Source organism: Penaeus vannamei, chromosome 13 (genome assembly GCF_042767895.1).
Source record: "Penaeus vannamei isolate JL-2024 chromosome 13, ASM4276789v1, whole genome shotgun sequence".
In the NCBI taxonomy this organism is placed as follows: domain Eukaryota; kingdom Metazoa; phylum Arthropoda; class Malacostraca; order Decapoda; family Penaeidae; genus Penaeus; species Penaeus vannamei.
Window position 1 is genome coordinate 1,651,855 of NC_091561.1, and position 12,500 is coordinate 1,664,354.

At 38.5% G+C, this 12,500-nt stretch overlaps 1 protein-coding gene across 2 annotated transcripts in view; it reads right to left on the reverse strand.

Moving 5' to 3' along the window:
* The window catches only part of LOC113817198 (polypeptide N-acetylgalactosaminyltransferase 14), a 41,195-nt gene that overhangs the window by 19,889 nt on the left and 8,806 nt on the right, over positions 1–12,500 (reverse strand). For both annotated transcript variants that reach the window (XM_070128635.1, XM_070128634.1), the window contains exons 4-6: positions 11,955–12,022; positions 10,322–10,387; positions 6,322–6,443 (exon numbers count right to left, since the gene is read on the reverse strand). In XM_070128635.1, the coding sequence (XP_069984736.1) occupies positions 6,322–6,443; positions 10,322–10,387; positions 11,955–12,022 (256 nt within the window). The remainder of the gene's footprint in view (positions 1–6,321; positions 6,444–10,321; positions 10,388–11,954; positions 12,023–12,500) is intronic.

Sequence of the window (12,500 nt, forward strand, 5' to 3'; positions counted from 1 at the left end):
AGACATAGATAGATAGATGGATAAATAAACAGATAGACAGACAGTCAGACAGATCAGACAGAGATAAATATACAAACAGACAGAGAGATAAACAAACAGATGAATAGAGAGAGAAAGAAACAGACAGATAAACAGACAGATGAATAGACAGAGAGATAAACAGACAGATGAATAGACAGACAGAAAGACAGATAAACAGATAATCAAACAGACAGATACACAGACATATAAAGCAAAACGACGACCACGCAAATGGCAGAGAACGAGCCAAGTGCGCCAACTACGACAATCCCGCGCCTGTTTCGCCGTCGTTACCACACTAACCCCGCTGTGGAAGCCCAGAGAAATAACCATGACACTGAATCAACTGCAAGAGATTCCGTTTGGGTGTGGAGGAGGTGAGGGAGTGACCCAAAACGACGAGGTCAACCGCTGCAAGGAAAAGGTCGATGTGCAAGTGCCTGTCTGACCTGGCACTCGTTCAGAGGCGGAGGGAGGAGTTTAAAGGCCGTTGTTGATTGTTTGGTTATTGGGGCTTCTTCCGATATCTGATCTTTTTTTATTCACTGCGTCAGGAATGCTTTCTTCATCCCTCCCTTTCATTCTCTTCCTCCCTACCTTTCCCTCTCTCTCTCCCTCCCTCCCTCCCTTTCCCTCTCTCTCTCTCTCTCCCTCCCTCCCTTTCCCTCTCTCTCTCCCTCCGTCCCCCTCTCTTTTTCCTTTGTATATATATATATATATATATATATATATATATATATATATATATATATATATATATGTATACACGTACACAAATAAATGGAAAATGACTATCATGACAACATAATCAGTTACCGAATTCTTGTCAGGCTGTCTTACCTGTGATAATAAGTACTACATTTATTGTTAGCAACTGTTGTTAGATACTATGATCCTCATTATTGATATAACTCATCATTAACATCAGCACCACATATATTCATTAACCCCCCTCCCTTTAATGTCATGCATATAAACATTAATTTTTACCTAGAATCTGCCATGTATTAACTATTAGTCCAAGAGCATTACAAATGAAAATTACCCCCAAAAAATTCCTTTGCCACATATTTTATTATCAGCAAAAAAAAACTACTGCATATTTATTCTTCAACCATCGCACACACACATGGAGAGCTTATGTAAAATACCCAGCAAAAAATTATTCGAAACATAATACTGATTAACATGCGAGCAACCATCATTTTTTTCGAACAATGGATCGCTTTGGCCCTAAGCTTTTAGGCGATCGAGTAAATGAGGTTTTTATGGATGAGTTTACCCTGGCAAGTTGGGAAAACAGGAAACCTGGACGCAAACACACACTGACGTACACGCATTCATACAGACACAGACACATTCACACCCACACTCTCACCCCACCCCCAGACACACAAATAGATAGATGAATATACGTGTGCGTGTGCGTGTATCCAAAACACAGACACAACACACCCAACTTCCCAACCACGTTTTATTCCCAGAACTCCAACAGAAAATGAACCAAAGGCCACGGGTCTCATGTGCGCAAGCCTAACGAAATTCCTGTCAGAGAGAGAGAGAAAAACACACAATAATCAAATTAACTAATATCATCAAAGTGTAAGATATTATTCTGACCGTTTTAGACTCTTAATTATTCCTGGCAGAGATATAGTCGATAATTTCTATCACTGTGATGTTCAATAATTTTTTTTCTGCAGTCGTTGCAATGAACACTAGTTGTCTGTCTTATTGCTTGTCTGTCTGTCTGTCTGTCTATGTCTGTGCCTGTTTCTGGCTGTCTGTCTTGTCCTAATATAATATATACTTACTTAATATAATATGTACTGCTTAATGTAATATATACTTACTTTACATGATATATACTTACTTTATATAATATATACTGGATAATATAATATATACTTACTGAATATATTATATACTGCTTAATACAATATATACAATAATATAACTAGGAGCCTAAATTCTTCAACAGCCCACTTTGAAAACATAGAATAACAAACAAAATAGCAATAAAAAAGGTAAGAATGAAAATAAGTAAATAAAAATTTGATAAATCGGATGATGAACGTATGAATCTTTAAAAATAAAAACATAAAAGGAAGAAAACGAATAAACTAAAAAAAAAGCAAGCCAGAAATCAGCCTTGAAAACTATTAAATATCTGGAAAGAGGAAAATCGAACAAAACTATATAGAAAAATAATCAAATAAAAGAAAAAAAAAACAGCCAAAAAACTGAATAACCAGAAAATGAAAAAAAAAAACAGAAAAAAATCGGAAAAAAGAAAAAATGCAAAAACATTAACAGACCAACAACAAAGCTAAAAAAAAAAAAATAAATAAATAACGCAAGAAACCAACCCTAAAACGTAAACATAAAAAAAATGAAAATGAAAATGAAAAATAAAAAGCACCACAAAAACACAAATTAAAGAAACAAACAAAAACAGCAACACAACCTCGAAATGAAAGCAAGAAATCAGCCCTAAAAAGTAACAATAAAAGAAGATAAAAAAATCAACCCAAAAAAATCTTGGATGAAATAAATCAAGTGACAATAAAACGATTGGAAGACCATATTTAAAATATGGTGGACGAAAGAAATCAAAGCTAAAATTGGCAATAAAAGAAAGACATCAACCCTAAAATATGGCTCTAAAACGTTTGGAAGAAACAAATCAACCCCAAAAGTGGCTCTAAAACGTTTGGAAGAAATCAACACTTAAAGGTGGCAATAAAACCTTGAAAAAAGAAATCAACCCTAAAAAGCAGTAAAAAAGAAAACGTTTGGAAGAATGAAATCAATCCCTAAAATGGCCATAAACTTTTGGAAGCGAAATCAACCCTAAAAATAGCTCTAAAACGTTTGGAAGATAAATCAACCCAAAAAATGGCTCTAAAACGTTTGAAAGAGAGAAATCCACCCTAAAAACTAGCAAAAAAAACTTTGGAAGAGAAATCAACCACAAAAAATAGCCATAAAACGTTTGGAAGAGAAATCAACCCTAAAAAGTAGCATAGAAAACGTTTAGAAGAAAGAAATCAATCCTAAAAAAAGGCCACAAAACGTTTAGAAGAAATCAACCCTAAAAAAGGCTACAAAACGTTTGGAAAAGAGAAATCAACCCCAAAAATTACTCTGAAACGTTCGGAAAAGAGAAACCCCTAAAAATAGTTCTAAAACGTTTGGAAGAAAGGGGGAAACAGCTGATCCCCTTCAGAGTTCTGTATCCGGAACGTCAACAAGGAGAGAGGGCAAAGGAGGCAGCACGAGGAACAGATGAGGAGAGACACGGGGACTTCTGTGCACGGGTGGGTTGGTGGGTTACGTGGAGTGGGTTACGTGGGGTGGGTTCGTGGGTTATTTGAGTTACGTGAGGGGGTTCGTAGATTACTTCGATTGGTGGGTTACTTGCAGTGGGTTTCGTGCGTTACTTGGGTTACGTGGGGTGGGTTTATAGGTTCCTTGGTTAGTGGGTTATTTATGGTTGATTGGTGGGTTGGTGGGTTACGTGGGGGTTGGATCGCGGGTTACATGGAGTGGATTTCGTGGGAGACTTGGGTTAGTGGGTTAGGGGTGGATTGGTGGGTTCCTTGAGGGTGGGTTCATGGGTACTACGGGCTATTTATCTATGTGTATATGGGTATTCGTCCCTTCCGCTGTGTGTATGTATGTATGTATGTATGTATGTATGTGTGCTTGGACGCGCGTGTCTCTCACATTCCCCTCCTCTCTGACAGTAAAACTTCAAAAAGAAATCGTTCACTGTATCTGAATCGAGCAGTCACCCAAAGCACCAAGGACTCTATGCAATATAGTCTCTGCGTGGAATTTGCTTGCAGGAACTGACGTTTTTTTTTTTCTTTTTTTTTGTCACTCGTTTTTTTTTTTTGCTTTTTGTTGTCAATGAGAAGAAAAAAAATGTTCTAACTCTGTTCAGTCTAAGTGATGCATGGTTCAGATTCTAATCTCCCTAATTGCTTCAAATCTGTGTTCATACCTGGGAAAGGTATACGCCAGCTTGATACATGTAGTAAGTCCTATGAGGAAAAAAAGAATGCTTGATATTAATGACTCATGTCCACCTGTTCGGTTGTCTGTATCCTTGGCTTTTCGACTTAGCAATTTGTCTCTCTGTCCTCGTTACCCGTTTCTCTCTCTCTCTCTCTCTCTCTCTCTCTCTCTCTCTCTCTCTCTCTCTCTCTCTCTCTCTCTCTCTCTCTCTCTCTCTCTCTCTCTCTCTCTCTCTCTCTCTCGCTCTCTCTTACTCTTACTCTTACTCTTACTCTTACTCTTACTCTTACTCTTACTCTTACTCCTACTCCTACTCCTCCACTCTCTCCCTCCCCTCCTCCCTCTCTTCCTCCTTTCCCTCTCCCTCTCTTATGAAACATTTCCACCCAGCTTCAAAACAACACCAACTCGAAAGCATTTCCTATCGCGATAATTTAACCAATAACAGTTCATTAAACGACGGTCGTGCGCTGCCAGAACCGCGGAAAAGACGTCGTTATGGGGGTACTCGATGTGCCCCGTGTGGCTGGCTCTGGGAACACTGTCGTACGGAGGGTAAACAGGTAGGTGTTTGCCAGCCGGTCGTAAATCATGTATTGTTTTCTGGGAGTGAGTACCTCGACTGACCTGTAAATAGTGCTGTGCAAACGCCTGTCCTAATGTGAGCAATGTGAAGGTGTTTCGGAATGAAGAATATTGCCAGTGTGTGTTTGTGTGGGTGGATAGATGGATGGATTGGTGTGTGTGTGTGTGTGTGTGTGTGTGTGTGTGTGTGTGTGTGTGTGTGTGTGTGTGTGTGTGTGTGTGTGTGTGTGTGTGTGTGTGTGCGTACGTGCGTGCGTGTGCGTACGTGTGTGCGTGTGCGTACGTGTGTGCGTGTGCGTACGTGTGTGCGTGCGTGCGTGCGTGTGCGTACGTGTGTGCGTGTGTGTATGTGTTCGTGTGCGCTCGTGGATGAAGATGTGAATATACATGTGTATGCGTGTGTATTCCTTCTTCCTCCACACCCCACCACACCCTCCCGCACGACCGCGAAAAACAGAAACCTAGTCTTCTAAACCTGAAGCTATTAACCCAGACACTTCCCCCCCAAACAAGCCAAGCCACACTAACCCCAACCACGCACCAGACACACAAAGGAATGCTCCCAGAATAACACTTTGCCTCCCAATAAATTCCACACGATAAAATAATGATAATATACACCCGACAACAACATCAAAGACAATTCTAGAAGACGCAGCCGATCTTTAAAAGCCTGCATTCAGATTTCTGACCTTGCTTCGAAAATAACCCATTGAATTTATTTGTTAGAGAAAAGACACAAGGGACAATACAAAATTATAATGATAATAAACATAAAGTCAGGACCCCAACTTATTTTTTTTGACGATTCCATTACCTGGGCTATTTTAGATATCGCTGGCAATAGAATTATCAACGAAATTCTAGATTCCAGATGAGACTTTATTTCAGGATGACCTTCCTTAGCTCAGATAATGATGAAGTTTAATTTAAAATCACAAATCAATGGTTTAAGTAAAACCCTGTGAACTAACCTGGCCTCGGTAAGTTAACATCAATAACAACATAACAATAACATCATGAACATCTTAATTTGCTTGTACTATATACTATAGACTATATGCTATGTGTTATGTGCTATATACTATGTATTATATGCTACATACCTTATACTGACTGCAATGTGATGTACACTATATACTATGTAATATATTCTATATTTATCATGTTGACAAATGTAGAAAATGCCTGAATGAGAATGAATCTCTTATACTGCGAATATAATCATTCTCACTTATACCTTTCCTACATACTATATACTACATGCTAAATAATATATACAATATACTATATACAGCATAGCATATACAATATACAATATTCTATAAACAATATACTATATACAACATATCATATACTATATACAACATATTATATATAGTATACAACATATTATATATAGTATACAACATATCATATACAATATACAACATATCATATACAATATACAACATATCATATACAATATACAACATATCATATACAATATACAATATGCTTTATACAACATATCATATACAATATACAATATGCTTTATACAACATATCATATACAATATACAATATGCTTTATACAACATATCATATACAATATACAATACACAGCATACAATATTCTACATACAACCTCTTACATCCAACACACAATGCACTACACACAACCACCACCTAGAAACTGCCGCTTGACCTCACCTGCCTGAGGACCTCCAACAAGGGGACGGCCCAACCCTGATTGACCTCGCAGTGGGAGTCGAGGAAGAAGATGGTCTCGCCCTGGCTCGCGTCGGCGCCTCTGACCCTTGACCTGATAAGACCTGGGCGGAGAGGGAGAGGGTGAGAGGCGGTTGTGTGGGGGGTGGTGGTGGTGAAAATAATGATGATGATGATGATGATGATGATGACGATGACTGATGGTGATGATGATAACGACGACGACGACAATGACGATGTTGATGGTGAGGGTGGTGATGGTGATATAATGACAGTGAGGGTGGTGGTAATAAGTGGTAATGATGATGATAATGTCATAATGATAAAATGACAGAAAGTTAGATGATGACAATAATAGATAGATAGTGATAATGATTATACTTAAAGATAGCGATCGTGATGATAATGATGAGGATGATAATAATGATAATCATAGAGACAGACAGTAATAACAATTACACTAATGATAAGTGATCGTGATGATGATGATAATAACGACATACACGAATAATAAAAGCACATACACCAATGACATGAATCTACTCAATTTCCCCTCTTTTCTTCTCCTCGCCTCATTCCCCTCACTAAATGCAAGACCGATATGAATCTCCATATTGTCATCTCCTCATAAGTGATTGCTCTCTCCTTCCTCATCAATTTCAAGTTTTCTCATTTTTCCTCATATAAATCGTATAATGGCCGATCTCATTTCTTATCTCTTTTTATTTTACTTTTTTTCTTTCTAAGCCTTCGTTCATCTCTCTTTCTCTCATCGTGTTATCTCCTCTTCCCTCCTTTCTCTTGCCCTTTTCTTCTGTCTCCCTTCGCTCTTCTTCTCCTACTTCCCCTTTTCTTCTCCTCCTTTTCCCATTCTCTTTGTCCTTCTACTCTTCGTTGCTCTTCCTGCCTTATACACCCTCTTCCTTCTCCTCTTCGTTGTCCCCTTCTACTCTCTTCGCTTTCATCTTCCTTCTCTCTCCTCTCCCTCCACCCTTTCCTTCCTGTCTTTCTCCCCCTTACCCTCAATTCCCTCCTCCTTATTTCTCCCTTCCTCCATTCCCCACAACCCCCTCCTCTCTGGCCCTTATCCACCTAATTTCTTCCTCCCTTCCCTTCACCCTTCCTCCTTCCCCTCATTCTTAACTTTTATCCCTCCCTCCCTCAACTTCTCCCTACCCTCCCCCTTATCCCATTTATTTCACCATTTCCCCCTCTCCCTTCACCTTCAACCCCCTCTCCCCTCATCCTTATCCCCATCCCCTCACTTTTACCCTCCCTCTCCCCTCACTTTTACCCCCCTCTCTCCTCACTTTTACCCTCCCTCTCCCTTCACTTTAACCCTCCCTCTCCCCTCACTTTTACCCTCCCTCTCTCCTCACTTTTACCCTCCCTCTCCCCTCACTTTTACCCTCCCTCTCCCCTCACTTTTACCCTCCCTCTCCCCTCACTTTTACCCTCCCTCTCCCTTCACTTTACCCTCCCTCTCCCCTCACTTTTACCCTCCCTCTCCCTTCACTTTTACCCTCCCTCTCCTCTCACTTATACCCTCCCTCTCCTCATATTTACCCTCCCTCTCCTCATATTTACCCTCCCTCTCCCCTCACTTTTACCCTCCCTCTCCCTTCACTTTTACCCTCCCTCTCCCCTCACTTTTACTCTCCCTCTCCCCTCACTTTTACCCTCCCTCTCCTCTCACTTTTACCCTCCCTCTCCCCTCACTTTTACCCTCCCTCTCCCCTCACTTTTACCCTCCCTCTCCCCTCACTTTTACCCCCTCTCCCCTCACTTTTACCCCCCTCTCTCCTCACTTTTACCCTCCCTCTCCCTTCACTTTAACCCTCCCTCTCCCCTCACTTTTACCCTCCCTCTCCCCTCACTTTTACCCTTCCTCTCCTCTCACTTTTCCCCTCCTTCTCCCCTCACTTTTACCCTCCCTCTCCCCTCACTTTTACCCTCCATATCCCTTCACTTTAACCCTCCCTCTCCCCTCACTTTTACCCCCCTCTCCCCTCACTTTTACCCCCCTCTCCCCTCACTTTTACCCTCCCTCTCCCTACACTTTAACCCTCCCTCTCCCCTCACTTTTACCCTCCCTCTCCCCTCACTTTTACCCTCCCTCTCCCCTCACTTTTACCCTCCCTCTCCCCTCACTTTTACCCTCCCTCTCCCCTCACTTTTACCCTCCCTCTCCCCTCACTTTTACCCTCCCTCTCCCCTCACCCTTATCCCCCTTCTCGCCTCATTCTTATCCTCCCTTCCCCTCACTTTTACCCTCCCTCTCCCCCCCACCCTTTATCCTCCCCCCCTCTCTCTCTCTCCCCTCACTTTTACCCTCCCTCTCCCCTCATTCTTACCCTCCCTCTTCCCCCACCCTTTATCCTCCCTCCCTCTCTCTCTCCCGTCCCCTTTCCCTTCAGTCTTTATTCAAAACTTTCCCAATCGCTGTCTCTGGGTGTTTGTCTTCCTCTCCAGCGCCCCCCCTCACTTTCTCTCACCTCTCTCTCTCTTCCCTCTCTCCCCTCTTCTCCTTGGCTCCCTCTTTCAGCCCCTCAGCGCTCTCAGCTTCCTTAAGATACCTCTTGTTCCCTCTCATTCGTTCTTAAATCCCTCCCCCTCTTTTTTCTTCTTTTAATGCATTTTTTCTCGTTTTTTTGTATTTTTTTCGTATTTTTCACTTATATTCCCCTTTCATGAGTTTTTTTCTTTTAATTTTCTTTTATCTTTATTTCAATTCTTAGTTTCTTCTTTTAATCCTTCTTCTTCTTCTTTCTATATTTATTTTTTTCTTACTTACTCCTACTTCCCTCTTTCATTAATTCTCTTTTATTTTTGTTTTCATGAAACTACTTCATCTATTTTTTCTCTCCCTTCTTATTTCACTCTATCTTTATTCGCATTTTTCCTTCTCTCGCTTTCATGTCTTCTCTTTTCTTTATTTTCAATGAATGATTCGAATTTATTTTCATTCCCTTTTCTATTTCTTTCGTCTTTATTCTCATCTTTCCTGCCTTTCACTTCTTCTCCCTTTTATCTTCTTTCCGTTTACTGATTTTCACCTACTAATTCTATTTCCTTTTTCTCCATCTTTATTCTCGTTTTTCGTATCTCCCTACTTCTATCCTTCACTACTTCTTATTCGTACATTTATCTTATTTCCATCTCCTAATTTTATTATCACTATTTCAGTTTATATATCTACATAATTTTCAGTTTTTTTTTTCTCTATCTTTATTCTCATCTTTCCTACCTCTCTCTATTTCTCCTTTTTATCACCCATTCCTTCTTCCTTCTAGTTATTTAATTTTCTAATTCCCTTTATTTCCATCTTTCTTGTCTCTTTCAATACTTCTCCTTCAATTCTCCTTAATTTCATCTACTAATCTTATATCATTTTTCTAATTCCCTTTTTCCCATCTTTCTTACCTCTTTCACTACTTCCTCTCCTTCCTTTTATTCTTACCATCACCTACTAATTTTATTATCTATCTTTCTATATATTATCCTTCCCTCTTTATTGTCTCTAGTCGTTCCTTATACCTCTGCCAGTACTTCTATTTCCCCTTTCCGTACCATCATCTATTAATCTTACCTATCTATCTATCTACCTATCTATCTATCTATTATCCTTCCCTCATTTCCTTACTTTACTTCTCCTCCTTCTTCCTTTCCTTACCATCACCTTCTAATCTAATCTATCCATCTCCCTCCCTCCCTCTCTCTCTCTCTATCCATCCATCTATCCATCCAACCATCTATTCATCCATCCAACCAACCATCCATCCATCCATCCATCCACCCATCCCTCCATCCATCCACCCATCCCTCCACCCACCCACCCATCCCTCCACCCACCCACCCACTCCTCCACCCACCCACCCACCCCTCCACCCATCCACCCACCCACCCAACCAACCATCCATCCACCCCTCCACCCACCCATCCATCCATCTATTTCCCTTCCCTCTTTCCCTTAACACCGTACCTTGTCTCTGGTCATTCCTCAACACCCGCACTTTTGGCAACCCGGCGAGAAGCTGTCCGTCTTGAGCTGAAATTGTAAGAAAAAAAATAAAGAAAATGTATTCCTTATATATGAGTAAATAGGATGGTATGTACGGATGAGTAAATAAACAGATGCATAAATAAATTAACAATTAGATGACTGAATGAATAAAATACAATGATAAAGAAATATATGCGAGAATGAAATTAATAAAAAGTAAAAAAACAAAATAAATGAATAAATACATAAATAAATGGATAATGCTATAAATAAATGCACATATGAATAAAGACAAACAAATAAATAAATAATGAATAATATATAACACATGCATGTATATCACTTATTTCGAAACAAATTTCCATCGTCTAAAATACAAGAAAATAAACAAATAAAAAATGAATAGAAACAAAAAAGGAAGAAAAGTAATAAAACTACTACTACTAATAATAATAATGATAATGGTGATGATGATGATGATGATAATAATAATAATAATAATAATAATAATAATAATAATAATAATAATAATAATGATAATGATAATGATAATAATAATAATAATAATAATAATAATAGTAGAAGTTATAAAAATGAGTATAAAAACAATAATAATAATAATAATAATGATAATCATAATATTGACAAAAATATTAATAATAATGATGATAACAATAATGATAATAATGATGATAATAATAATAATGATGATGATAACAATAACAATAATAATAATAATAATAATAATAATAATAATAATAACAATAATAATAAAGGTAATAATAATAATAATGATAATGATGATGATAATAACAATAATACGAATCAAAGAAGGGTAAATTATTCTCGAAAGGAAAACCACTAAACCACTAAACAGAATATATCTTTTAGATATATCTTTCAGTCGCAAAATATATATATATATATATATATATATATATATATATATATATATATATATATATATATATATATATATATATAAATCAATAGAGACTGATTTCCTTAAGAGTCATATTCTAAACTCCCTTTGTGGCATGTTGGTGCGATCTTCCAAGGCCGATAAAACTGACTGACTTGGATGTAAAGTATATTCAACGATTTTCTTATTTTAACTTTCGTTTCTGTGTTATAAAACGTCATTGAACCCCTTTTGTTGTTTTAATTGAAGCTTTCTTAAATAGTAATAATAACAAAAATCATAACAACAGCAACAATAAAAAACAACAGATTATGTTAATAATCGGCACAAAAATCTTTACTGATAACAAAACTAAGCTATCAACCTAAAAAATAAATATATAACTAAATATATGCATAAAAAATGACATAAATATATATACATATTCATAAAATAACTTCGAACATCTTTAAAAACTATAGATCTTAATATCTTAAAAAAAAAGTATATTCTAAAAACCCAAACCAAAAAATGAAAGAAAAAAAAAAAAAAAGAAAAGAGAAAAAACAAGACAAAAACAAAAAAAGAAAAAAGAAAAAAAGAAAGAAAAAAGAGAAAAACAAAAAACTAAATAAAAAAATAAAAAATATACATATCTCTATATACAAACTGATACCACAAGGTATAAGGCGTGCAGTCACTCATACTTACGGTCATCGCTCGCATCGTCCACGAGTATCAGGTCCTCAAGCAGTTCATCTGGCGTTCGGGTCAAGACACTGTCAAGCAACAAAGCGGGAGAGACGGTTATTCCTTGCCTGTTTATGCGCGACATTTTGGGGTCAGGTTGGCTAGAGTTTGTTGGCAAAATGGCGTTTGTGAAAAGGGGGGGGATCTCTGCGCTTTTCGCGTTTTTTATTGTTCATGATTTATGTCTTTTTAGTATGACTTTGCATCTTTTTTTCTCTTGCTCTTTCTCTCTTTCTCCTTCACCCTCTCCCTCTCCTTCTTCTCCCTTTCTTTCTCCTCCTTCTCCTTCCTCTCCCTCTCCCCCTTCTCCTTCTCCCTCTCTTTCTCTGTCTTCTCCCGCTCCCTCTCCTCCTTTCCCCCTCCCTCTCTCTCCTTCTCCTTCCCACTTCCTCTCCCTCTCTCCTTCTCATCCTCTCCCTCTCTTTTTCTCATCCCCTCTCCCTCTCTCCTTCCTCTTTCTCCTTCCCCCCCCTCTCCCTCTCACTCCCACTACCTCTCATCCCCTCC